Below are 27,804 nucleotides of genomic sequence, written 5' to 3' on the forward strand. Positions count from 1 at the left end.
TGAAAAGGGCAAGAATGTCCACTGGAAGAGGGACACTCATGGGCTCCGGGGCTGGCTCTGTCACAAGGGCACCGCACACTCCCTGCACAGGTTCCTTGTAACCTCTTCCTCCTAGGTCCCACGCCCAGACCTCACGACACACCTCCTGCCTCTCCGATACTTTTGGAAAGTCAGGAAAAGAAGATGTCTGCATCAAGGGCAGGAACCCCCGTCCATGCACTAGAGGTGCTGGGTGGAGGGTCAAGGCCCAGCAGCCATCGACCACAGACGGTTTCCTCTGAGGAAACCTGTGGGGCTGAGCTGGGGAAGGGGGACATCTACCTAGGAATAGCCACACCAGGGTAGAGCTAAAGTGATTAAGAGGAAGCTTCACACCTGTAATCCCAGCACTTTGGGAGGCCGAGGTGGGCAGATAACTTGAGATCAGGAGTTCAAGACCAGCCTGGCCAATATGGTGAAACCCCGTCTTTACTAAAAATACAAAAATTAGCCTGGCATGGTGGTAGGCATCTGTAATTCCAGTTACTTAGGAGGCTGAAGCAGGAGAATCCCTTGAACCTGGGAGGCGGAGGTTGCAATGAGTCGAGATCACGCCATTGCACTCCAGCCTGGGCAACAGAGCGAGACTCCATCTCAAAAAAAAAAAACAGAAAGGAAAGCGAATGATGGAGGTCTGCAGAATCACAAACCCAGACGTGTCTGCCCCCTCTGTGTGGGCGTGGTTTTGCTGGTGCTTCCAAGTGCAGGAGAGCGTGTCACCTGAGGCTAGTTTCGCATTCAAGTCCCTGGCTTCTTTTTGTTGTTGTTATTCCTCCCCAGATCGTCTTTCCTGAATCCATGTGACCAGACTGTATTTGTTGGGACTGTCACAGATCTTGGCTGCTTACGGTTCTTCCTGTCCAAACTCCACCCTGCCGCTCAGGAAGGGGGAGAAAATTCTCCGAATGTTTTTGGTTTTTGGCTGCTTGGAATTTACTTCTGCCACCTGCTGGTCATCACTGTCCTCACCAAGTGGATTCTGGCTCCCCAGTACCTCATGGCTCAAACTACCACTCAACCGCTATATTAAAGCTTACATTTGCTGGATTACTGCTAAATACAAAAGAAAGTTCAATATGCTTTCACTTCTGTAGGGAAAATGGGATTGCTGCTTTAAATTTCCACGTTAGGTATTTCTTGGCAGCTGCAGTGTTGGTCACTATTGTAAAGTTCTCTTGGTTTCTCTCTGTAAATATGCACCTGCTTACATTACAATTTGTATTTATGTTTAAAGAAGGCATCATTTGGTGAACAGAGCCAGAAAATGAATTTTTAGCTCCTTAAAATCATTTGCTTTGAGGCTGCACAGGAGTGTCTTTCCTTGTAAAATACTGATGATAATTTCTGCCTTGGCCCTACCTTGAAGCAATGTTGTGTGAAGGGATGAAGAATCTAAAAGGCTTCATAAGCCTTGGGAGAGGTGCTAGAAAAATATAAGGCACTATCATTATTACAGTGATGTCCTTGCTGTTGCTACTCAAATCACCCATTAATTTCCCCAAAGACTGTACTAGCTGTCAAATAAAAGAGAATGAAATTGACCTGAGAGAAAATGAAACGGCCATTTTACTTAGAGGACCAGACTGGGTCTCCTGAGGAAAGGAATCCAGTTTATCCAATGAAGATGTTGCGCTATCTAGGCGCTGAGGGTTAAAAGATTAGGGCTGGGATCACCACAGCATTAATCAATATTGCCTTTCCGTCTTTCCAAATTGTCATAGGCTGGGTATCATTGGTCCCTTGGCCTTGCTAATGTAATGTATTGATCTCAGGTAAGTAAGATTGAGCATCAAATGAGGCAAGAAATCTGTCTCAATGATAATGAGGTTGCTCTGCTTATTAGCCACCTCTGGATGGAGTCAGTGAACTAAAGTCTCAGTTGGCATTAGGTGACACACCAGTCTGCTCTCAAGTCACACTGGTCTGACTACTACATGTTAGTGTGTGCTGGTGGTGAGTGGGAAATCTTTAGCCTAGATTTGGCATTACAGAGCAATTGATTGGACAGCACATACGTGGTTTGTTTTGAAATTAGACATGACATAGGTGCAAGGCCATAAGTGTCAGGCCACCACCTCTGTTGTAGCAGAATTCTGTGTGAGACACAGGCCACGTCTAGCACCACTGCGGTTGGGTTTTAGAGAATGGCCTAAAGTGGCCGGGTGCAGTGACTTACACCTGTAATCCCAGCACTTTCGGAGGCCGAGGTGGGCAGATCACCTGAGGTTGGGAGTTCAAGACTAGCTTGGCCAACATGACAAAACCTTGTCTCTACAAAAATACAAAAATTAGCTGGGCGTGGTGGTGCATGCCTGTAATCCGAGCTACTCCGGAGACTGAGGCAAAAGAATCGCTTGAACCCAGGAAGCAGAGGTTGCAACAAGCCAAGATCACGAGCCTGGGTGACGGTGTGAGACTCTGTCTTTAAAAAAAAATTGTCTGGGCCGGGCGCGGTGGCTCAAGCCTGTAATCCCAGCACTTTGGGAGGCCGAGGCGGGTGGATCACGAGGTCGAGAGATCGAGACCATCCTGGTCAACATGGTGAAACCCCGTCTCTACTAAAAATACAAAAAATTAGCTGGGCATGGTGGCGCGTGCCTGTAATCCCAGCTACTCAGGAGGCTGAGGCAGGAGAATTGCCTGAACCCAGGAGGCGGAGGTTGCTGTGAGCCGAGATCGCGCCATTGCACTCCAGCCTGGGTAACAAGAGCGAAACTCCGTCTCAAAAAAAAAAAAAAAATTGTCTGAAGTCATACCCAGTGAGATCATTAGCAGCAGGTAAAGCCAAGGTATCTGCATCTATAGAGAAGGGAGCAGAGAGGAAAACTCTCTGAGGCGGCTGGCACAGCCTTCCATTCCCTCCGCTGAGGAGAGCCAGGGAAGAGGGCAGTTGGCAAGAACCCAACTACTAAGACTTAATCTGGGCAGGTTCCCTCTAGGTGGATGCTCAAAAGTGTTCGGGACTATTTCCACTATACTGCCCTACGTGCTGGTCTTTGCACACAGAAGAGATCTATTTCATAAATAATGCTAAAAGAGGTATAATTGTCTCTACCCTGGGAGGCATGCAGCTCTCTAGGAACACTGCATGTCTCCTCCCAGCTCTGCACTGTCCAGTGGTACCATGGCAGTGGCTTGAAATTGACATGGTGGGAGTATTTATATCACTGGAATAGGCAGATGCTATTTATCAGGGCTTTCCCCCCATCAAAGAGTTGGTGGTTAATGATTTACCAGAACACCACTGACTGGGGCTAGATGTAAGGATCACTGAGCCCAACAGCCAAGCCCTCTAAGTGATGAGAGCAATGAAACATCCCTGACTGCTGCTAGCAGAAGAGTGGGAGGAGAGGCATATAAGGTGGCCGGTGTTTCTTGACCGGGTGACTGCTCATTCCCACCCTGTTTGGAGGGCAAGCCAGAAGGAACTACAGGACAGCCCAACAGTATCTATGACTCACTCAGCTAAAACAGGGTTGAGCAAGTTTTAACTAGCTAATCCCTTTCCCACATTTAACACCTGCAATGTGACTAATTAAAACCCATCATTTTTAAAATGGGAAAATATATTGTGAATCACCTCACTAGGCAGGATCCATGACTGTTGTATTTGCATGGTAGGAATTCATTCCCTGAGAACTGGGCTTCATTAGTGGGACATGGGGCTTCTCTGATGGAGCAGGAGTTCAGAAAGCATCGCAGAGTGCATATTCTTGAAGTGCTGGTGACATTCACATTTAGGCGATCCCAGACAGGACAGCTGAATTCCGTTTTAACTGACTACCATCTAACCACAGCAAGTAAATCTAATTTTATCACCTACAGGCTGAAATACCTTTAGCCTTCTAACCACTCCCCAAGGGAAGAAAACTCTTTGGTCAGCTGCCTGGCAGTCTGTCTGTTGCGTAGTATTAGCAATACTGAAAACACCAAACATAAGTATCCTAACGTCATACTTGTTGCTGGGTAGTACAAGGATTATAGCAGACCTTCACAACCCCTATGACTAATAGTCTTGTTTGTGAAAGACAAACTGACCAGAAACACACCCCCAACACAAACATGGTTAAGGCTTAAACCCTTAATTATGCTTCCTGGCAAAATGGTGGCTAATGAAAGCCACATGTGCTAGGAGAGTGGCTGCCTCTCAGATTCCTGTAGCCTCTGCAGGCCCAAGAGGAGGATGTCAGAACAACGAAGCAGCTTTTCTGCTTGCCAATGTTTAACTCCCCATTTTCTCCAAGAAGCTTCTCTTCATTATATCCAGAAAGATCTTACTGAGGAGTATATCCATCCCGTCTCATGAGGTACTTTGTTTCCAGGGTGCTGATCCTACTCATGGGTTATTCAGAAAGTTAATCAGGTGCTCTTAAAATGGTTTTTGGAGCTTCCAAGTTCTTACTTAGAATTCCAAGCCATAGGAGACAGATATCTAACGTGCCAAGCTGATTCCATTATGCAAAAAAAAAAAATTCCTCTCTAAAAGGATGTACACAAGAAGCTGTTAAAAAACAATCTGGTGGGGGGCGGGCTTTACACAAAGGTGAGTGGGGTGGCAATGGTACAGAGGAATGGACTTTGCAATTATATTTTTCTAAATGATCTGAACTTGGTCTCACTACTCACATCACCTGGAATGGTTACAAGGCCTCAAAGGACTGCCCCAAGGGCTAAACGGCTGATCCTCGCTCTGAAGCCAGACAGAGTCTTAGCTGGGAGGTCCTTTAAAGATTCCACTGTTGAGGGCCAGAAGCTGGAGAGAGTGAGCTCCATTCTCAAGCAGTCCTTATGATCCTTTGAACTAGCCTTGCTGTTCTGTCTTTTGTGATTTGGCCTGGAGTGTCTAGGTGTAAAAAACATAAGGACTGTATGCATTAGTCACAATTAGACTTGTAAATTCTTTAGGAGTGAATCCCTTTTTTGTTTTCTTAATCAAAATAGTGACAGACCACAAAGTCAAATCTGAGATTATAATTTAAGTTGATAAAAGATAAAGAGGATATACAAAAAACAAGGTCCATGTGTGCCTTGGATGCTTTTCTGGGCTTATCCATCTGTGTCTTCACAGATTCTCTGTTCTACCAGGAGCGTCTTTGGTCTACAAGAGCCACTTCCCAATTCAGCTCTCCACAGTCTCCCTCCCCACTGTTTACTCTGTGCTCCGTGTCATGCCCTGTGCTCTTGCCCCAAATCTGTTCACCCAAATGGGAAAACTGGATGATAGATAAGTAATTTCTTATTTACATGCATTTCTCCTGAAATTCAAGTTGCCTTCCTGCTAGTATTTCCTGACATCAGAAGCCTGTGTAAAATACACAACACGTAGAAACTATTTCCATCTGGCACATAAAAAAAAGGGTCTGCCTATTGTAATTGGCTTCTACGCTTGGCATGTTTTTGTCTGACCCACAATTGTATTGGTGGATTTTTTTTTCTGCTTTTGGATAGCTGAAGTAAAAAACATAGTGGTTATAAGATGACTAAAGTTCAGCCTACAATTTCCTGTTTGGACAACAGGAAGAATTGTGCCATGTTTTGCAATAGGACTAATTCTAGATTCTCACTACCCTTAAAGATAACTAGAGGGAAAGAGTTTTCTCTTTCTTTTTCTTTTATTAAAGATACTTACAGCTTCTTTAGAAGTAGTGATGGATCCTTTAGGTAATGAAAGAGGTGTTGATGGTGTTATGGGTGATGTAACTGGTGGCGACTGTATAAAGTCTTCATCCTTAAACATCAGAACTCAGAGTTGGGTTACTGATTTAAAACAAAATGTGTATTAATCTACAGTCCACTGCCTTGACTACCAGGAACTTGTCATAACGACTTCATATCCTGGCACAGGATTCAAAAGGCAAAATCTGAAACCTAATTACAGAATATTAAGCTTCCTTAGAAACAGATCAAACAGTACAATAAATGTTCCTTATTAAAGAACATTGCATTAAATTTCAATTTCATTAAGGGGATTAAAACAGGAGAAACTGACCTATTGCTATTTTCATTTTTTAGTCTCATTAACCAAATGGAAAGTAACCATCTAACCTTAGTTCCCTTCAGTTGAGGTGCAAGATCCACCATGTTCTCTTTAGATTCAGTGAAAGTAGGTGATTCCACAAGAATATCTGTCTTTGGAGCCTGGGGAGAGAAACATTTTATATATCATAAAATTTTGGCTCTTCCTAAAACTCAGAAACTCTTTTACAGTAGTCAGTACCCTTTTTAGCACAATTTGCTTTCCACTAAATCCCTAACTTCCTCCTCCAGCTCTACCCTTTATGAGTAACATAGGAAATATGCCCCTGACATAGCAACTTAGTATTATTTCTCTGAGTCTTGAGTACTTTATATGCAAAAGTTGCACTCTCATTTCATTCTAGCATTTAAAATACTCATTCATTAGCAATCCACTGATCCAATACTGATCCTGCTGTTGGCCTCAAAAATAAAAAGCCATTTCTCAATTGTCATTTTATTTTTTGTTGTTGGTTTTTTTTAGAGACAGAGCCTCACTCTGTCACCCAGGCTGGAGTGCAGTGGCATGCTCGGCTCACTGCAACCTCCATCTCCTGGGTTCAAGCAATTATCCCTGCCTCAGCCTCCTGAGTAGCTGGGATTACAAGTGCCTACCACCAAGACTAGCTACTAATTTTTGTATTTTTAGTAGAGACGGGATTTTACTGTGTTGGCCAGGCTGGTCTTGAACTCCTGACCTCACGTGATCCGCCTGCCTCAGCCTCCCAAAGTGCTGGGATTATAGGTGTGAGCCACCACACCTGGCCTCAATTATCGTTTTCTAATAGCATTGATATAACTTGGTCTAAATTGCATCTTTATCATTTTTAGTATCAATAATAAATGATAAAATTGCCTGCCTTACTAAAATGGCAAGCTCCTGTAACACAAGGAAGATGGGGAGAGGGGTGGTATTAAAATATATAATGATCAGAATGGGGGTGGTGATAGAATAGGTAGCTATATTACAGTGTATTTGATTTGATGTCTCTCTATTCTTCACAGAACCTAGCATGCTACTTGTTCTCATTTTGTATATCTACATGTAGAATAGAAGTTTAAAAATTTGAGTGGGGAAAAAGCCAATAAAATGCTTAGGCGCTAATCATTTTGTCCTAAATTCCTCTATCACCCATACCAGAAAGCAACATCTGGATAAAGAATTTATGGCCCTCTAGAATAATTCTGAGAACCCAAATTTAGCTGAGACAATGAGCTCCTCCAAGATTTTCTTGCCTCTAGAATAATCTAAGAATGACAATTAATTTTGGTCTGTCTTGAATGAATGGATCCAAGAGTTGGATAGAATAAGAACCCACTACCCTGCCTTTTAGAACATGGTCTGTACTGAAAAACTGCTCCCAGTCTCCCTAGAATTTTTCCTGGACAAATCCCAAAATCAGATATGAAAATGGAAAGCAAGATGGTGTTTCCTGAAGTCAAGTTTTCATACTGGACTTCAAATAATTTTCCTTGGCTTGTCCAAGGCTTGTCTCAATTACATCTAATTAAGACGTAAAATGACTGGTCCTCACTTAGTTCTTGGACTGATCCCCTAAACCACAGTGTAGTATCTTCTACAAGAGTCTTTCCTTTCTTACTCATGCAGGGTTCTGAGTCAGACAGGAAGCCACCAGCTAGAGAAGCAGGAGACCCTTTCTGATGGGCCCAGAGCAAGATGCTGTAGTAACTGGGCCAATCCTGTGCTCTTCTGTACAACACCATGAAGGAAAATGATTAAGGAAGTGAATTGAAGACATTCTAGATTAGCCAATCAATGCTTAAAAATTAATAGGAATCTGGACAAATGAAATAGAACAGGAACCGTTCAGTCTAAAAGGAGAAAGCAGCAGAAACACACAGACACACACAACTGGTCACACCAATCTGCTAATGAAGATGAGATAGATGAAGGAAAAGGAATAAACTACTACTGGCCGGGTGTGCTGGCTCACACCTGTAATCCCAGCACTTTGGGAGGCTGACGCAAGCAGATCACCTGAGGTTGGGAGTTTGAGACCAGCCTGACCACATGGAGAAACCCCGTCTTTACTAAAAATATAAAAATTATCCTGCTTCAGCCTCCCAAGTAGCTGGGATTACAGGCATGCATCACCACACCCAGCTAATTTTTGTATTTTTAGTAGAGGTTGGGTTTCACCATGCTGGTCAGGCTGGTCTCAAACTCCTGACCTCAGGTGATCCACCCACCTCGGCCTCCCAAAGTGCTGGGATTACAGGTGCAAGCCACCACACCTAGCCTTTGTTTTTGTTTTCTGTGTATTTTGGGGAATTTTTAAAACATATAAACATATAAAGCTAGTTGGGCCAAATTCTAAAAGGCCAAAAGAAGTGCCTGCTCTGACTGCAAGAGTACACCAAGCATTTATGGAGAGGCCTCAGTTGAATGGATGTCGAGGGTCCACATTAAGACAGGTACCCACCTCTCCACTGAGTGGTATCTCAATTGGCTTGGGCTTCACATCTATCAGGTAGAAGGTACGAGACAGGAGCAAAAGGGAAGGAGGGACATTCTCCTTCAGGTGGAGGTCCTGCCACTGGAGAACAGGAGGGGAACAACATTATGAGAATCACAGAACGCCAGAGCCGGAGGAACCCACGGTCATCTAGCGCCTTCCTCGGTGATAGCTTCCCATCACCTCCACTCCCCCAACCCTGATTTCCAAGCCACACCACGGCTGCTATCCTAACACCATCTGCACATTCTTCATGGAATTTTTAACAATGATAGGAATGAAATGTAACAGGAGTTACTCCTTTGTTTTAAAGCATTGATGTTCTTACTTAAAGTATAAATATGCTATCTGAGGAAAAATATTAAACATGGGTTACCATAGCATGTGTTGGTTTGGGGCACTAATTGAAAAACAGCCCCAGGTGGGCCACCAGGCAAAGTGGGGACCCCCAAACAGATTCACACAGATGACAGGCCTTGACCTGAAATTTTTGCAAGGACCCTTTACACTACGTGGAGTAGGTAAAATTCTAAGGTGGCCCCAAGACACCTTGTCCCTGGGGTACCCACACCCTCTAGTTACTCAACATTATTCTGGGCACTGTATGAAAGGATTTTACGGATGTAATTGAGGTCCCAAGTCAGTTGACCTTAAGATAGGGAGATTATTTGGATGGGCCTCACCTAATCACGAGACCATAAATTTGGGGCTAGAGGTCAAACATGGGGGAAACTGGAGATTTCAAGCACGAGGAGGCTCTGGCATGTGAGACATCCTCTGATGCCGGCTTTGCAGACGGAGGGGGCCAAGAAGCAAGGAATACAGGTGGCCACTAGGAGCTGAGAGTAGCCTGGGGCTCACAGCCAGCTGTGAAACAAAGACCTCAGTCCAACAGCTGCAAGGAACTAAGTTCAGCCAACGAACTGAATGAACTTGGAAGCAGGTCGTTTCCCACAGCCTCCAAAGGAATACAGCCTACACTTCTGACCTACCAACTGTGAGCTAATACACTGATTTTAAGCCACTAAGTTCATGGTTCTTAGGCAGCAATAGAAAACTGATAGAGTACCTGATCTCAATCAAAGGGAAAAATCAACCTGGTTCTTCAGCATCCCACTGCTCAATGAAATAAGGCAAATTAGGTAAGATGGTTCACTGGCAAAGGAGAAATCACATGAGGAGGTTTGCATATTGTAGTGGGGGAGCGTTCTGGGGAAGAGGGCCCTGGAGGGGTGCTGCTACTTGCCTCTGTGAGCTGTTGTCGCAATTGTTCCTCTGTGAGACCCAGTGATCTCATCCCTCGGGCCCTACAGGCAGCCTGTAGTTCTGATACACTCAATGCCTTCACCCCTTCCTTGGCAATTATCTGAAAGAAATGTAAGGGATGGAGTTGGAGCTTTTAATTCCAGTTTTACATAATCCCTAAATTCCAGCAAATCAGTGGAAACAGAATCAGAGGCTTGGACAGCTCGTCCCCTGCACTGGCTGCTGCTGCAAAGGCGAAGTAGGGAGGTAGCAGTTGAAATAATGGGAATCCTGCCAACAGGTATTAGCAATATCAGATATATTTACACAACTCCTCCCCAACATTCTGTCATCAGAGTAATTATTTCCCCTCTTGATCTGCATTCTGTCTGGTTGTGACATATCTACTTTTCTCTTCCACGGCAGTTTTATGGTTCATTAGAAAAGAGTAGTTCACTTGAAAAGCTTACAATGTACCATTTGTTGCATGTCCCTGTAGTGTTCTCCCCTGCTGTCCTCCCACCAGCCCCAGAAATGGCCCTAACACATTGGTTCATAAAACCCCCTCAGTATATATTACAGTTTATGTCAGGTCTCCATATGCAAGCCTGGAGCCCGAAAGTCTGAAGTCCTGCCTGCCCCGGCTGATGCCTCCCACCCCTGCCTGCGTTCGCCATTGTCCCTGATGGCTTTCCTGGACAAGCCCCTCACCCAATCCTGCCATCTTAACTGTTCTTATGAGAATGTAAATACCTCTCACCCAACCCTGCCATTGTAACGGAACTTGTGGTCATGTATACTCCCTTGCCCCTACCCCCCCACCAGTATAACTGATCTTACTCTGCAACACCCCCACTCCCCAAAAAACTACCCAAACCTATAAAACCAACTCCTCTCCCACTACCCTTTGCTAATGCCCTTCCCAGCCTTAGACTACCTGCACCCAGGTGAATAAACAGCCGTGTTGCTCACACAAAGCCTGTTTGGAAGGTCTCTTCATTCAAAGTGCACATTTTTTCAACAGTTTCTGCTTGGCGTAACCCAAAATGATGGTATTTCTGGGGCCAGTATTTATTCCAAAGTTCTAAGAGCAACAACTGAAATCTAAATGGGGCCAAAGGGATCATGCATTCTCAGTTCTGGGAAACCTGCTCTCCCAGGCGAAATGCTTTTAAATCAGCTGATTCTGAGTCAACAAACATTCCGTCCATTTTTTTTTTTAAAAAAAGCCTAATTAGTAGTTATAGTCCAAGGATGCCTTTCTTCTACAAGGTGTTGAGGCTCTGCTTTCCTCCTAGCATTATGCCTTGCATACCAGGCCAACTACCCCTTCTTGGCAGGCCAATGCGCCCCGCAGAATATTGACTTTGGCACCAGCTTCCCGGTATGAAAGCAGAAGTGTGGGAGCAGAGATTTGTCAGGAATCTACTGAGCTGTTATTTCCTTCCCAGCAGATCCTAACTGCTTTAGATGAGTCCCAGCTAAGATAATCCAAATTGCTAACTGCTTATGATGGCCTTCTCAAGAAAATGAGGAAGAGGATGACAACTCCTCAAATGAGTAATCAAAGTTCAAGTTGTCATAGTAATAGTTGTTTAAACCACTCATTTTGCCAGAACTCAACATGACTAGACCCAACAGAAAATACTGCACTTCTGACCAGGCACAGTGGTTCACGCCTGTCATCCCAGCACTTTGGGAGGCCGAGGAGGGTGGATCACCTGAGGCCAGGAGTTTAAGACCAACCTGGCCAACATAGTGAAACTCCATCTCTACTAAAAATACAAAAATTAGCCAGGTGTGGTGGTGCATGCCTGTAATCCCAGCTACTTGGGAGGCTGAGGCGGGAGAATTGCTTGAACGTGGGAGGCGAAGGTTGCAATCAGCTAAGATTGCAGCACTGCAGCCTGGGCGACAGAGTGAGACTTCGCCTCAAAAACAAAAGCAAAAAATACTGCACACTTCATCCCACAGGCACCCTAAGGTTATCTCCTAAAACCTTGCTAATTCCCTGGTTAAGTTCTTACTTCATCATCTGCTTTTATAGACTTCAGTTTCATCAGGAGCTGAAAGCGTAGCAGGTTGTTGGTTCCAAACGTCTGCAATTCCAGCAGTTTGCAAAGGGCAACCAGCTGAGGGCGATCTAGGTGCTCCAGGGCCAGCTGGTCCTCAAACAGTTTGGAAAATTGAACTATCTCCTTTGTGCTGGGCTTGTGGCCTGTCTGGACCTAGGCAGTGGAACAAAGAAGCCAATTAAAATGTTTCCTACTTAATTTAACTTTCCCACTAGGCTATTTGAAAGAGATGTCAAAGCATTTATGGGACTCTGTGACACATCTGGAAATGGGTCTCATAGTATACAGAAAAGATATCTGTCTGAAGTCAAACTATAACAGCTGAAAAATCAGTAGTTCAAAAGTTTGACTCGAAATCTACTGTTCTTACCAAGAAGTTACCAAGGTCTTCAACACGTTGATTACTTTAAGGCAGGCTTTTCTGCAAACTACTATCAATGTTTATAATATTACATGTTTACAATATCTAATTATGTTCATAATTTAGATATTTGCAGTTTCAAAGATGGTGAACAATTTGGGAAATCCATGAGGACATGGGTTGTTCATATAACTCCCAGCCCTGAAGTTGTTTGGCATTACATAAAAGATGGACACCTGCTTCACGTAGGATGAGAGCCGTGTAGAGGCATCGCCCATCTTGGCTCTGTTCCTCCTTGCCATTTCTGTCATGGTTTCTTGAAGAAATTTTGCTATTTCCAACTTTGCAGCCATTTTCTTTTTCTGTTTTTCTTCCTTAATGGTAGAAGAGTAAAAGTTACTCAAGACTTCATGATTGCAAATTGGTAGATAAAGATGGGAGAAAAATCGCTGTCTCCTTGTTACTGCTCATCCCTACATCATGTAGTCACATGATGCTCAGGCTTAGCTGAATGGGTTTGTGAGACCAGAGCAAGTAAAAAGAAGCCTCCAGCCGGGCGCGGTGGCTCAAGCCTGTAATCCCAGCACTTTGGGAGGCCGAGGCGGGTGGATCACGAGGTCGAGAGATCGAGACCATCCTGGTCAACGTGGTGAAACCCCGTCTCTACTAAAAATACAAAAAATTAGCTGGGCATGGTGGCGCGTGCCTGTAGTCCCAGCTACTCAGGAGGCTGAGGCAGGAGAATTGCTTGAACCCAGGAGGCGGAGGTTGTGGTGAGCCGAGATCGTGCCATTGCACTCCAGCCTGGGTAACAAGAGCGACACTCTGTCTCAAAAAAAAAAAAAAAAAAAAAAAAAAAAAGAAGCCTCTATTTGGAAGTTGTCTCCTTACTTTTTGTAATCATAAGCATGTAATAGATCCAAAATGTTCCCCCAATGGGAGGCTTAATATTTATCATTATTTAGAATGAAATACTATATATATATATACATATATATATATAGTATATACATATATACTCATGCCTGTAATCCCAGCATATATATATGCTATATATATATATATGCTATATATATATATAAAATCCCAGCATATATATATGCTATATATATACTATATATAGTATATATAATATATAGTATATATATACTATATATATAGTATTTCATTCTAAATAATGATCATATATACATATATATATATATATATATATATATTTTTTTTTTTTTTTTTGAGACAAAGTCCCACTCTGTCGCCCAGGCTGGAGTGCAGTGGCAATGATCTTGGCTCACCACAACCCCCACCTTCTGGGCTGTAGCAATTCCCCTGCCTTAGCCTCCTGAATAGCTGAGATTACAGGTGTGTGCCACCACACCTGGCTAATTTTTTTTTCTTTTTCTTTTTTTTTTTTTGAGACAGAGTTTCACTCTTGTTACCCAGGCTGGAGTGCAATGGCACGATCTCGGCTCACCGCAACCTCCGCCTCCTGGGTTCAGGCAATTGTTCTGCCTCATCCTCCTGAGTAGCTGGGATTACAGGCACGCACCACCATGCCCTGCTAATTTTTTGTATTTTTAGTAGAGACGGTGTTTCACCATGTTGACCAGGATGGTCTCGATCTCTTGACCTCGTGATCCACCCGCCTCGGCCTCCCAAAGTGCTGGGATTACAGGCTTGAGCCACCGCGCCCGGCCGACTGGTATTTCTTAATCCTTGTTCAATATCAGACATGTAGTATGGTCGCATTTTCAAAATAACCACAGTCAGGACTCAGGGCGGTAAAGAAGAACAGGAATCTGTGTATATTTTTAAGTTGCCTAGGAGATTCTAATGATCAGCCAGTCATAGGAATCACTGATTTTTAGATAGATCTTAAAGGATGTAGACCAAAAAAAAAAAAATCACACAATGGCAAAACCATGGTTGGAAACCACTTAGTGGCCAGGCGCAGTGGCTCACGCCTGTAATCCCAGCACTTTGGGAAGCTGAGGTTGGTGGATCGCCTGAGGTCAGGAGTTCAAGACCAGACTGGCCAACATGGTAAAACTCCATCTCAACTAAAAATACAAACATTAGCCGGGCATGGTGGCACATGCTTGTAATTCCAGTTACTCAGGAGGCTGAGGAGAATCACTTAAACCTGGGAGGCCAGAGAGCTGAGATTGAACCATTGCACTCCAGCCTGGGCAACAAACGTAAAACTCCATCTCAAAAAAAGAAACAAAAAAAAAAAAAACAAGAAGAATTCCTGCCCTCATGGAACTTTTAGTGTAGTGGAAGAGACAAACATTAGTGACTAATGATAATCCAGTAATTCCTCATATTAATAGAGAAGCATAATGGGTAAGTGCTATGAAAGAGAAATGCATGGTACTGTGATCTGATGTAAACAGAAAGCTCCTCTCTCCATGGAACAAAGCAAACAAGAATTTTCTAAGACTGTGGCCATGATGTAGACATATTTGTATGTTTGGGGGAATAAGTGGTGTTCAGGAAAGAAATAACGTTTAAATAAATCACTTCCTCTATTTCCCCATCTTCCTGAATTCACTAATAGTTTTCCTTGGAATGTTATGGCATTAATTCTAGATGCTGATACTTTTTTTTTTTTTTTTTTTAATATGGGGTTTCACCATGATGGCCAGGCTGGTCTTGAACTCCTGACCTCAGGTGATCCACCCACCTTGGCCTCCCAAAGTGCTAGGATTACAGGTGTGAGCCACCATGCCCGGCCTAGATGCTGATTATTTTACATGTAAGCAAATTAAAACATTGCCAGGCAGTCAAATATTGTAATGTGATTTTATCTTGTGGAGGTATCCCAAATTTATCTTTGAGTCTTTTTTTTTCTTTTAAGACGGAATCTCACTCTGTCACCTGGGCTGGAGTGCAGTGGCATGATCTCGGTTCATAGGAACCTCTACTTCCTGGCTACAAGTGATTCTACTGCCTCAGCCTCCCAAGTAGCTGGAACTACAGGTGCATGCCACTATGCCCAGCTAATTTTTGTACTTTTAGTAGAGACGAGGTTTCACCATGTTGGCCAGGCTCATACTGAGCTCCTGACCTTAAGTGATCTAGCCGCCTCTGCCTCCCAAAGTGCTGGGATTACAGGTGTGAGCCACTGCACCTGGCCTTGAAATCTTTATTCTTATTGTCAATTTCATAATGTAGTCTCTGCCATCTCTCTCGGGCTATCATTCCAGCTGGTTTCCCTACCTTGGCTCTGCCCTCTGCAGCCCCTCCCGCCAGCAAAATTATTCTTCCAAAACACAGATCTAATCACGTCATCTACCCAGCTACCCTGCTTCAAATGCTCCCTTTCCATTACTCACCATGAGAAAGCCTAAATTCCTTAAGCAGGTGGATGCCTTCCAACCTGATCCCAACACATCACTTTGTCTGTTTCCTGTCACTGACACCCTGGAACTGCCTACTTCAACCACAAATAACCGACCAGTGGTCTCTGACTACATCATACTCTCTTATGCCACTGAGCCATGTTAAATGCTATTTCTTTTATCCAGAATACCTTTCCCAGACTGTGGTAAAATCCCACTTACTCTTTAAGTCTCAGTTCCAAAGTTACCTTTTCTGTGAAAAATTTCCCAACCTTACTGATGTAAAAGTTGCCCTCTTTGTCCTCTCGTAATGTTTTGTTCACACCTCCTTACCATACGCTATCTAGTAGAGTGGCACAGAAGAGGGAGAAGGAAGGAGCTGCCTCTGTTTTCTCACCTGCACAGTGACTGCCACACTCAATGAAGGCTCCTCCTTCTCAGGGGCTGCCGAACAGTCTGTTGGGCTAAATCAAACCTCGTCACCGCAGTAACTGTGGACTTCTGTTTTCTTTATTCTTTTTATTTTATTTATTTATTTTTTTAAAGACAGGATCTCACTCTTGCCCAGGCTGGAGTGCAGTACAGTGGCATGATCTCAGTTCACTGCAGCCTCGACCTCCTGGGCTTAAACAATCCTCCCACTTCAGCCTCCCAAGTAGCTGAGAATACAGGTGCATGCTACCACACCTGATTAATTTGTTTTAAAATTTTTTGTAGAGACAGGATTCTCGTTATATTGCCCAGGGTGGTCTTGAACTCTTGGGTTCACGCAATCCTCCCACCTTGGCCTCCCGCAGTGCTGGGATTACAGGGATGAGCCACAGCATCCAGCCTGTTCTCTTTATTCTTTTAACAGTTAAAATCAAGTTAGAATTTAGTGGAGAAGAGAAAATCTTTTCAACTAACGGTGTTGCAAAAGCTAGATACCCACATTAAAAAACAAAAAACAAAAAACAAAAAAAAACAGAGAAATGAGGCTAGGCACGGTGGCTCGTGCCTGTAATCCCAGCACTTTGGGAGGCTGAGGTGGGTGGATCATGAGGTCAGGAGATTGAGACCATCCTGGCTAACACAACGAAACCCTGTCTGTACTAAAAATACAAAAAATTACCCGGGCATGGTGGCACGTGCTTGTAGTCCCAGCTACCTGGGAGACTCAGGCAGGAGAATCACTTGAACCCGGGAGGCAGAGGTTGCAGTGAGCCAAGATGGCACCACTACACTCTAGCCTGGTGTCTCAAGAAAAAAAAAAGAGAGAGAGAGAGAGAGAAATGAATCTGGATACTGACATTACAGTTTTCATAAAAATTAACTCGGCTGGGCACAGTGAATGATAGTCTGTTATCTTAGCACTTTGGGAGGCCAAGGCAGGCAGATCACCTGAGGTCAGGAAATCGAGACCAGCCTGGCCAACAAGTTGAAACTTGGCCTCTACTAAAAATACAAAACTTAGCTGGGCGTGGTGGTGGATGCCTCTAATCCCAGCTACTCGGGAGGCTGACGCAGGAGAATCACTTGAGTCTAGGAAGCGGAGGTTGCAGTGAGCTGAGATTGTACCACTGCACTCTAGCCTGGGTGACAGAGTGAGACTCATTCTCAAAAAAAAAAAAAAAAAGTCAACCAAAGATATAAACAGACATCTCCCTGAAGAAGATACACAGATGGTAAATAAGCACAGGAAAGATACTCAACATCAGGCATCCCCAAACTACGGCCCGCGGGCCGCATGCAGCCCCCTGAGGCCATTTATCCGGCTCCCGCCGCACTTCAGAAAGGGGCACCTCTTTCACTGGTGGTCAGTGAGAGGAGCACAGTATGTGGCGGCCCTCCAACAGTCTGAGGGACAGTGAACTGGCCCCCTGTGTAAAAAGTTTGGGGATGCCTGCTCAACATCATATGACATCAGGAGATTACAAATTAAAACAATGAGATACCACTACACATCTATTTCATAGCAGATGTCTAGAGCACTGTCAACATCAAATGCTAGTGAAGATGTGGAACCACAGGAACTCTCATTCATTGCTGGTGACAATATAGTACAATACAACCACTTCAGAAGACCGTTTAGTAATTTCTTAAAAGCTAAACATAGTCTTGCTATCCAATCTATCAATTACTCTCCTAGGCATTTATGCCAGTGAGTTGAAAGCTTACATCTACACAAAAAGCTTGTACATAAGGCCGGGCGCGGTGGCTCACGTCTGTACTCCCAGCACTTTGGGAGGCCGAGGCGGGTGGATCACCTGAAGTCGGGAGTTCAAGACCAGCCTGACCAACATGGAGAAACCCTGTCTTTATTAAAAATACAAAATTAGCTGAGTGTCGTGGTGCATGGTGTAATCCCAGCCACTTGAGAGGCTGAGGCAGGAGAATCACTTGAACCTGGGAGGCGGAGGTTGCAGTGAGCCGAGTTTGCACCATTGCACTCCAGCCTGGGCAACGAAAGCAAAACTCCGTCTCAAACAACAACAAAAAAACCCTGTACATAAGTGTTTATAGAACTTTTATTCATAATTGCCAAAAACTGGAAGTAATCAAGGTGTCCTTTCATAGGAGAATGGATAAACAAACTGTGGTACAGCCATAACAATGGACTATCATTCAGTGATAAAATGAATTGAGCCATGAAAAGAACTTGAAATGCATATTGCTAGGTGAAAGAAGCCAATCTAAAATGGCTACACACTGTATGATCTCAACTATATGACATTCTGGAAAAGGCAAAACTACAAAGACAGAAAAAGATCAGGGGCTGCCTTGAGTTGGAGGAAGAAGAGGAAGGGACAAACAGGTGGAGCATGGGGACTTTTTTTTTTTTTTTAAAGACGAGGCTTCACCATGTTGGTCAGGCTGGTCTTGAACTCCTGACCTCAGGTGATCCACCCACCTTGGCCTCCAAAGTGCTTGGATTACAGGTGTGAGCCACCACACCCGGCCTGGGGATTTTTTTTTAAAGACAGGGTCCTCCTCTGTCACCCAGGCTAGAGTGCAGTGGCACTATCATAGGTCATTGCAGCCTCAACCTCCTGGGCTCAAGTGATCCTCTTGCTTCAGCCTCCCAAGAAACTGGGACCACAGGCATGAGCTATCAGGCCTAACTAATTTTTTTGTTTTTTGTGGAAATGGAGTCTCGCTATGGTGCCCAGTCTGGTCTCAAACTCCTGGGCTCAGGCGATCTACCTGCCTCAGCCTCCCAAAGTGCTGAAATTACAGACATAAGCTACTGTGCTTAGAGCAGTGAAACTACTGAGTATGATACTGTGGTGGTGGATGCATGACCTTATGTATTTCCAAAGCCCACAGAACTGTTTCAACATAAAGAGTAAACCCTAATGTATGAGCTTTAATAATAAAATATCAGTCTTGGTTCTGTAATTGTTACAAATATATCACACTAATGCAAGATATTAATTACAGGAGAAATTGTGACAGGGTATGGTGGGGAGAAGTAGTACTTTCTGCCCAATTTTTCTGTAAACCTAAAAACTTCTCTAATAAAGGTTATTAAATTTTGTTAAAGTTAAAAAAATCCTACATACCTTTTTGGATTCACTTTCAAAAGTTGATGGCAACATCTCTGGGAAGAGTTTCAGAAACACTGGTAATAAGAATTCCATGAAGGGTACAATTATGAACACCATAAATGGAACCAGGCGGAAGAAATCAACACAAGTTCTCAACAGCTATAGAATTAAATGCACATGCAATATTCATTATTTTAGAGCACACTAAAAAACAAAAATCAAAAACAAAACAATAAAAACCCTGTCTTGGTTCATCTTTCTTTCTTTCTTTCTTTTAAGAGACAGTGTTGCATCATGTTGCCCAGTCTGGCCTCAAACTCCTGGGCTCAAAAAATCCTCCCACCTCCCAAGGAGCTGGGATTACAAGCATATGTGCCATGCTCAGCTTGGTTCTTAAAGTGTTAAAACCCCAAGACAGGTTTTCTGCAGTTTATAAAATGAAAAGGCAGAGTTTTCCTGCTTATCATAGCTCTGAAGTAATTTTTATTGGATATCTTGAAGGAAATCTATGATAATAAAAATATTATTGGCATCTCCTAGACTTTATTACGTTAGAGGGTCCATACTTTAATAGCATAGTACCACTTCAAATTGGGGTGTTTTTTGTTTTTTTGAGACACAGTCTCATTCTGTCTCCCAGGCTGGAGTGCAGTGGCACAATCCCAGCTCACTGCAACCTCTGCCTCCCAGGTTCAAGCCATTCTCCTGCCTCAGCCTCCTGGGTAGATGGGACCACAGGCACATGCCACCATGCCTGGCTAATGTTTGTGTTTTTAGTAGACAAGATTTCACCGTGTTGGCCAGTCTGGTCTTAAACATTTGACTTCAAGTGATCTGCCCACCTCTGCCTCCCAAAGTGCTGGGATTACAGGTGTGAGTCATTATGCTCACCCAAAATTGGGTTTTAAAATGTATATGCTTAATATTTAACAATACTTCAAATACGAAGCCTCTCAACTTCTTTTAGAGATTAAAAAACACAATTATAACCATTCTACAAGCATGTATATGTACCCCTGAACCTAAAATAAAAATTTGTTTAAAAACCATACTACAGGCCGGGCACTGTAGCTCATGCCTATAGTCTATGCACTTTGGGAGGCCGAGACGGGCAGATCACCTGAGGTCAGGAGTTCAAGACCAGACTGGCAAACATGGTGAAACCCTGTCTCTACTAAAAAATACAAATATTAGCTGGGCATGGTGGCTCATGCCTATAATCCCAGCTACTGGGGAGGCTGAGGTAGGAGAATTGCTTGAACCGGGACCCGGGAGGCAGAGGTTGCAGCGAGCCAAGATCGCGCCACTGCATTCCAGCCTGGGCTACAGAGCAAGACTTCCAGTTCTCACCAGTAGTTATTATTCCTACTCTGGGAATTTTTTTTTTTTTTTTTTAGATGGAGTCTCTCACATTGTCGCCTGGGCTGGAGTGCAGTTGCACGATCTTGGCTCACTACAATCTCCACCTCCTGGGTTCAAGTGATTCTCCTGCCTCAGTCTCCCAAGTAGCTGGGATTACAGGCGCCCACCACCATGCCTGGCTATTTTTTTTTTTTTTTTTTTTTTGTATTTTTAGAAGAGACAGGGTTTCACTGTGCTGGCCAGACTGGTCTTGAACTCCTGATCTCATGACTGCCTGCCTTGGACTCCCAAAGTGCTGGGATTACAGGCGTGAGCCACTGTGCCTGGCCTAGTCTGAGATTTTTTTTTTTTTTGAAAGGGAGTCTCTCTCGGTCACCCAGGCTGGAGTGTAGTAGCGTGATCTCAGCTCACTGCAACCTTCACCTCCCTGGTTTAAGTGATTCTCCTGCCTCAGCCTCCTGAGTAAATGGGATTACAGGTGCATGCTATGATGCCCAGCTAATTTTTGTATTTTTAGTAGAGACGGAGTTTCACCATGTTGGTCAAGCTGATCTCAAACTCCTGATCTTGTGATCTGCCCACCTCGGCCTCCTGAGTGCAGGGATTACAGGCATGAGCCACCGCACCCAGGCACCTACTCTGGGATGTTTAAGATGAAGTTTATGTTGAATTTAGAGCTCCCAAAGAGTTCATTTTAATTTCACATTTTTCTTCTCAAATACGATTCTTGCCTACCCTTCGTCTCTCTCGTCTGGTCAGGACCTGTCCATGCAACAGCCTCCAAACCATTCTGGCAGCAACTTTGGTGTCAATCCAAAGTAAGTGGAATCCATTGTAATAATATTTAAGTTCATCCATGATTTTTTGTCTGTAAGATTGCTCGCCTTCTTTAATCTTTGTGCCAGTTTCTTTTGTGGCCTGAGGGCTTGTCACCTGTGGATCTTTTGTGGCTTGCTCCAGCTGAGGTTTGCCAGGAACCTCTCGCAGCCAGCAAGTGGATGTGTGTAGCTTTTGCATTAGTCTAGTTTGTGAGTGAAGTACTGTATTGCCTGGCTGACTAGGATCTGAGTACTTCTTGCTCCCATAGTTCTTCAAACATGTCTTATTTAAATGGGAATCTGGCAAGTGAAGAAATGCACATGATGGGGAATAAAAAGAGCAGGTAGGATGGACAAAATGGCTGGAGTATCTGTAATAAAGAGCAACATCCTCTGAGTTAAATACATACTATTACAAAGCACACAGTATCATAAAGCACATACTATTAAAGAAATAGGTAGTACATCTGGTCAAAATAAAACAGCTTTTTTTTTTTTTTTTTCACTTCCATCATCCACACTGGAGTGCAGTGGCATGATTTCAGCTCACAATAACCTCTGCCTCCTGGGCTTAAGGAATTCTCCTGTCTCAGCCTTCTGAGTAGCTTGCCTGGCTCATTTTTGTGTTTTTAGTAGAGACAGGGTTTCACCCAGTTGGCCAGGCTAGTCTCAAATGCCCTACCTCCTGCCTTGAGCTCCCAAAATGTTGGGATTACAGGCGTGAGCCACCATGCCTGGCCAAGGAATATTGTTTCAAAGAAACATTTGATGGTTGCTGAGGGGATTAACCAATCACATAATACTGCCTTGCCTATGCAGTGTCTTTGAACCCCTCAAATGAGAGGCACTTACAGCTAAAATACCCTTCACCTAAATTCTTCAAGAACATTAGGGCTGGGTGCAGTGACTCACGCCTGTAATCTCAGCACTTTGGGAGGCTGAGGCAGGTGGATCACCTGAGGTCAGGAGTTCAAGACCAGACTGGCCAACATGGTGAAACCCCATCTCTACTAAAAATACAAAAATTAGCCAGGTGTGGTATCATGTACCTGTAATCCCAGCTATTAGGGAGGCTGAGGCAGGAGAATTGCTTGAATCCAAGAGGTGAAGGTGCAGTGAGACGAGATTGTGCCACTGCACTCCAGCCTGGGGGACAGAGCAAGACTCTATCTCAAAAAAAAAAAAAAAAGAATTAGGATTGGGCACCCCAATTAAGGATCTCTACATTCTGGTATTGCAACAGCCCATAGTCTGCAGTTAAACTGCCATATCAGATTGTTTGAAAATCAGAGTATGACAGATATAAGCAAAGAAAGTGACTGGCAAAGAGATGGCTTTTTCCATTCTTTCAGGTGTTTGTTTGTTTTGAGACAGGCATGGTTCTCACTCTGTCAACCCAGGGTCCCAGGCTGGAGGGCTGGAGTACAGTGGCATAATCACAGCTCACTGCAGCCATGACCTCCCAGGCTCATGTGGAAGAAATCAACACAAGTTCTCAATAGCCTACAGAATTAAATGCATATGCAATATTCATTATTTTGGAATATGCCAAAAACAAAAGCAAAGAAAACTTGTCTGGGTTTTTTTTTTTTTTTTTTTTTTTTTTTTTTTTTTTTTTTTTAGCTAGAGTCCTGTTCTGTTGCCCAAGCTGGAGTGCGGTGGCGCAATCTTGGCTCACTGCAACCTCTGCCTCCTGAGTTCAAGTGATTCTCCTGCCTCGGCCTCCCCACAACCTCTACCTCCTGGGTTCAAGTGATTCTCCTGCCTCAGCCTCCTGAGTAGTTAGGACTACAGGCACCCACCACCACACCCGGCTCTTTTTTTTTTTCTTTCTGTTTAAGAGACAGGGTCTTGCTATGTTGCCCAGGCTGGCCTCAAACCTCTGGGCTCAAGCAATTCTCACCTCAGCCTTCCAAGGAGCTGAGATTACAGTACCATGCCTGGCTTGGTTCTTAAAGTGTTAAAAACCCAGGCTGGAGTACAGCAGTGTGATCACAGCTCACTGCAGCCTCGACCTCCCAGGTTCAGCATCCTGAGTAGCTAGGACTAAAGGCCCACACTATCACACCCAGATAGTTTTTAAAATTTTTACAGAGATAAGGTCTCACTATGTTGTCCAGGTTGTTCTTGAACTCCTGGGCTCAAGCTGTCTTTCTGCTTAGACATCCCAAAGTGCTAAGATTATAGGTGTGAGCCACTGTAGCCAGCCTCAGATTTTTTTTTTTTTTTTTTTTTTTTTTGCTGCTTCAGTCAACCAAAGGGACACCTTATTGAGGCTCCAGGGCCATGGGGCCTGGGCAGGAGGCTGCCCTTCCCAGAAGGAAGAGGCTTATTTGACCTTCTTCTTGGGGCACAGGTTGTTGATGTGGCCACATTTCTTGTGGCAGTTGACAGCAGGGGGTGCTGGTGAGCATAGCACTTGCGGCAGATTATCTTGTTGCAGTTGTATTTCTGGGCGAGCTGTCGGAGGGAAGGTTCAATAATGCTACCTCACAGGTGCAGCACCAGGTGCAGGGTGGACTCTTTCTGGATGTTGCAGTCTGAGAGAGTGCAGCCATGCTCCAGCTGTTTGCTGGCAAACATCAGACACTGCTGGTCAGGTAGGATACCCTCCTTGTCTTGAATTTTGGCTTTGACATTCTCAATGGTGTCACCAGTCTCGACCTCAAGGGTGATGGTCTTGCCCGTGAGAGTCTTCACTAAGATCTATATCTCTGCATCTGCATCTCGGCCGCCTTGCTCCATCCTCAGACTATTTTTGAGGCATGCCAAGATAAAACACTCTTTGAATGGCCAAAAAGGGAAAAGTGCTCAGTGAATAGTTTTTACTTAGTCTCAGTGAATAAATAAATGGTAACAGACCTTAATGGGATAGAAAAATGCCCTAAGACTGGCTTGTTCATCAGCCATTTTACTCCCTTTACATCTAAGGACCTCATGTGACATTCATCAATTAAAGATATGTCACTCTAAAACCATTACATCTTCTGGCCAGGCACAGTGGTTCATGCCTGTAATCCCAGCACTTTGGGAAGCCGAGGCTGGTGGATCACCTGAGGTTAGGAGTTCAAGACCAGCCTGGCCAACATGGCAAAACCCCATCTGTACTAAAAATACAAAAATTAGCCGGTGGTGGCGCTTGCCTGTAATCCCTGCTACCTGGAAGGCTGAGGCAGGAAAATTTCTTAAACCTGGAAAGTGGAGGTTGCAGTGTGCCAAGATATCATGCCACTGCACTCCAGCCTGCATGACAGAGTGAGACTCTGTCTCAAAAAAATAAAAGAAAGAAAGAAAAAAAATTGGATCTTCTATCTTAACCTGTACCGCATATCTACAAAATTACTCTGCCTGAGTTCTAAAGCACGTAGAAAATTTGCTGTAAGTTTAAATACATTAAGATGTCAACATCCTAAAAACCAAGTTTTTGTTTTTTTGTTTTTCTTTTTTGAGACAGAGTTTCACTCTTGTCACCCATGCTGGAGTGCAATGGAGCAATCTCAGCTTACTGCAACCTGCAACCTCCGCATCCCAGGTTCAAGCCCAGTCTCCAAGAAAGTTTTAACTGTACGAAGCCAATCCCTTTATACACATCCTTTCCATCTAGAAGGATGAAGTTCAGTCTGGGCAAGGTGACTCATGCCTGTAATCCCCGTACCTTGGGAGTTGAAGGCAGACGGATCACCTGAGGTCAGGGGTTCCAGACCAGCCCGGCCAACATGGTGAAACCCGGTCTCTACTAAAAATACAAAGATTAGTCGGGCATGGTGGCAAACGCCTGTAATCTAGCTACTTGGAGGCTGAGGCGGGAGAATCAATTGAACCCATGAGAAGGTTTGCAGTGAGCAGGGATCGCACCACTACACTCCAGCCTGGGTGACAGAGTGTGACTCCATCTCAAAAAAAAAAAAGAATGAAGTTCATATGGGGGGTTGGCGTGTAACACCAATGCTTACCTTGTTCGAGCAACAGCTAAGACTGAATTATAACTGTAAAAGGCCATACTTATTTTTGTCTCAACTAGTTAACATAGGGACCTAGGCAAAAGGAGTAAGTAAACGATTTAGTATTTTAAAAACACAACAATTAACAAACATCAGGATTTAAGTGTTTTTAACTATTGCAAAGGTAGAACATTTGCCTAGGCAAGGTACAAAATCTCCTTCAAGCTAATTTCCAACAATCGTAGATATTTTCTTTGCTCTGGACTTGAGAATGGTACTTTGAGATCCCAACAAATGGTAATGATCTCTAAGATGATGATGCTCATGAAGATGGTAAGGTCCTCAGAGACATTTTGATTTCTGGTCAACAGTATCTAGTAATGCAATTTCAATGATTGCCAAGTACTTAAAAAGTGGAGCAAGACATACCTATTTGTAGCCTTAAAATATAGGTAAAAAGTAAATATCCTGGATTTCTTTTCAGTTAGCATTGTTCTATATTTAGGCAAGCTGTCCCAAACCCTGAAGACTGAAGTACCCACTAACCTAATTTAGGTAGCAGTGAATGAAGGTAGACATGGAACCTACTAATCGCTCAAGTGGAGGTAAAATTGTTTCCCTTGCTAGTGATTCTCCAGAGCCCAAACTGAGCTTTGAATATGTAGATAACCTTCACCAAAACCATTCTCCATCCAGGGGTGCTTTTCTGCTGAGGGCGGTGATGGGCAGCAGAAGAGCTGGCATATCGCAGTGGCAGCTCTGCTCTCTTTCGGCTGGGAAGGGAGTTCCAGGGGCTCTCCTGGGAAGAAACCTCAACCACAGAGCTGACACTTTGAACAAGGGCTTGGAACCTCTGGACCCATACTAACGGTGGGTGGCATTTCGCTGGCGGGAGACGAGACCCGAGGTGGCGGTTAATCCGCTCGGGCCCGGGCTCTCCCGGGCGGCGGACACCACTCGCACTCACATTGGCACTGCCCCACGCCCGCTGCTCCCAGGCACCCTCGGCTTTGCCCCTCACGACACGGGAGCAAAACGCGCCCTCGGCTTCCTCCGCCGGCGGCCTCGGCGCGCTTGGTGTGTGCGCGGCCTGCATGCGGCGGGGTCCGAGGGATTTGCTTTGGTTTTTTGGCGCGGGGGTGGGACAGGCACCGGAACGACGACCCTGGTGGACGATCGGGGTTGTTGGAAATGAAGCCAAGGAGAAGCAGGGCCTGGGACAGAAAGAAGGACGGAGCGCGCTGTGCGGGGGAGGGGATACCGAGCTTCAGAGTTTGGGACGTGGGCAGGGATGAGGTCGGGAGCGGAGGAGAGCGCGGTGGGAACTGGAAGCTGTCAGGGAGCCTGAATCGGGCGCTGATGGGAGGAGCAGCATGCTGGCGGAGCGGGCTCCCGAGGAAAAAAGAGGCAGCGCGGCCCACCAGGTCGCGGCCTGAAGGTTGGGCCTGCCCACCCCTACCTCCTCGGCCGGGCTCCGCGGAACGGCCGCCGAGGTCCTCCTAGTTCCTTCCCGGGTCCCCCCAGGCACCCCCATGCTAGAAGGGCCCGAAGCCAAGTCTCTACGGCTCCGCCTCTTTTCTCGCCCCTGACGTCAATCTGAGTGACGACATCATCAACCAATAAGCTCTCAAGTTCTGGGGAGGGCGGGCGTCCTTCACCGTAGCAGCCCAGGAAGCCGCAAAGTCACGTTCCCATCAACGAAATAACTTCTCTGTGGGGCTTGATTTAAGGAGCGTTGGTGCTGGGGGGCCCGAAGGTGACGTTTTTCTGTCAGTCCACAATCTGCAGGCTGTGGTTAACCCCTGAGGAAACCCTTGATTGAAGACTGGGTTAAACAGGTTCTTACCCTACTGACAGGGTAATATGTCTGGCAGTCGCCATGGTAACCATCTCGGAGTCACGAATGACATCACTTTGATGTATTCTCCGGCCCCCGCAATTCCGGAACTGCCTCGGGGGCGCGGAGAGGACCTGCTGGTGTCGCAGAAAGGGCGGGAATCGGAAGGAACGCATCCCTCTCCCTTTCTCTCCAGCGGCTGGAATACTGTGAAATATTCTATGGAAATCTGTATTCTACTAAAGATATTCACTTTCCAAATGTTCCCTTAACAAGTGTTGTTTATGATTAGTAGTTTGTTTAGAAATCTCAACATATAAAATGTATGTTATAGTAACTGTGAAATGAGACACTGCAGGTTTGAGGGCACTTCAGTTCCTAGGATGGGCTACTGAGCCATCTTGGGAAAATGAAAGATCAAGAAATATTCTCGTTCCCCAGTTATCTTTTCCCATCCATTTTATCTGGCTCTGGAAGAAAGATTTTAAAAAACTTCTTTTAGGCCGGGAGCGGTGACTCACGCCTGTAATCCCAGCACTTTGGGAGGCCGAGGCGGGCAGATCACAAGATCAGGAGATCGAGAACATCTTGACCAACATGGTGAAACCCCGTCTTTACTAAAAATACAAAATTAGTTGGGGGTGTGGTATGCGCCTACAGGCATACCACCACCATGTAGTACCGGCTACTCTGGAGGCGAAGGCAGGTGAATCGCTTGAACCCAGGAGGCAGAGGTTGCAGTGAGCCGACATCGTGCCACTGCATT

General features: G+C 44.8%; 1 protein-coding gene and 1 pseudogene across 1 annotated transcript; both read right to left on the reverse strand.

Annotated features, from left to right (window-relative positions):
• Positions 1-42: 42 nt before the first annotated feature.
• LETM2 (leucine zipper and EF-hand containing transmembrane protein 2) lies at positions 43-26,721 on the reverse strand. Its single transcript, XM_074383868.1, has 10 exons — positions 25,214-26,721; positions 21,178-21,631; positions 19,096-19,239; positions 12,449-12,586; positions 11,804-12,004; positions 9,778-9,897; positions 8,499-8,612; positions 6,085-6,177; positions 5,669-5,767; positions 43-4,882 (listed from the first exon to the last, which is right to left on the reverse strand). Exons 1-10 carry the CDS (start codon positions 25,258-25,260, stop codon positions 4,841-4,843), a joined length of 1,452 nt encoding a protein of 483 aa, XP_074239969.1. The 5' UTR covers positions 25,261-26,721; the 3' UTR covers positions 43-4,840.
• On the reverse strand, positions 21,584-25,217 carry LOC141580832 (ubiquitin-ribosomal protein eL40 fusion protein-like; annotated as a pseudogene).
• Positions 26,722-27,804: the final 1,083 nt, after the last annotated feature.

The sequence above is a fragment of the Saimiri boliviensis genome, chromosome 13 (assembly GCF_048565385.1).
Source record: "Saimiri boliviensis isolate mSaiBol1 chromosome 13, mSaiBol1.pri, whole genome shotgun sequence".
Taxonomy (NCBI): domain Eukaryota; kingdom Metazoa; phylum Chordata; class Mammalia; order Primates; family Cebidae; genus Saimiri; species Saimiri boliviensis.

Bases quoted from the DNA above. Each gene is read 5' to 3' on its own strand.
- LETM2 (XM_074383868.1), bottom strand. From the start codon at position 25,260: ATGGCCTTTTACAGTTATAATTCAGTCTTAGCTGTTGCTCGAACAAG. The intron at 21,632-25,213 runs GTAAGCATTGGT...TCTTTATTACAG, and splicing joins TTAGCTGTTGCTCGAACAAG to ATACTCCAGCCATTTTGTCC. The intron at 9,898-11,803 runs GTAAGAACTTAA...CATTTCTTTCAG, and splicing joins CTATAAAAGCAGATGATGAA to ATAATTGCCAAGGAAGGGGT.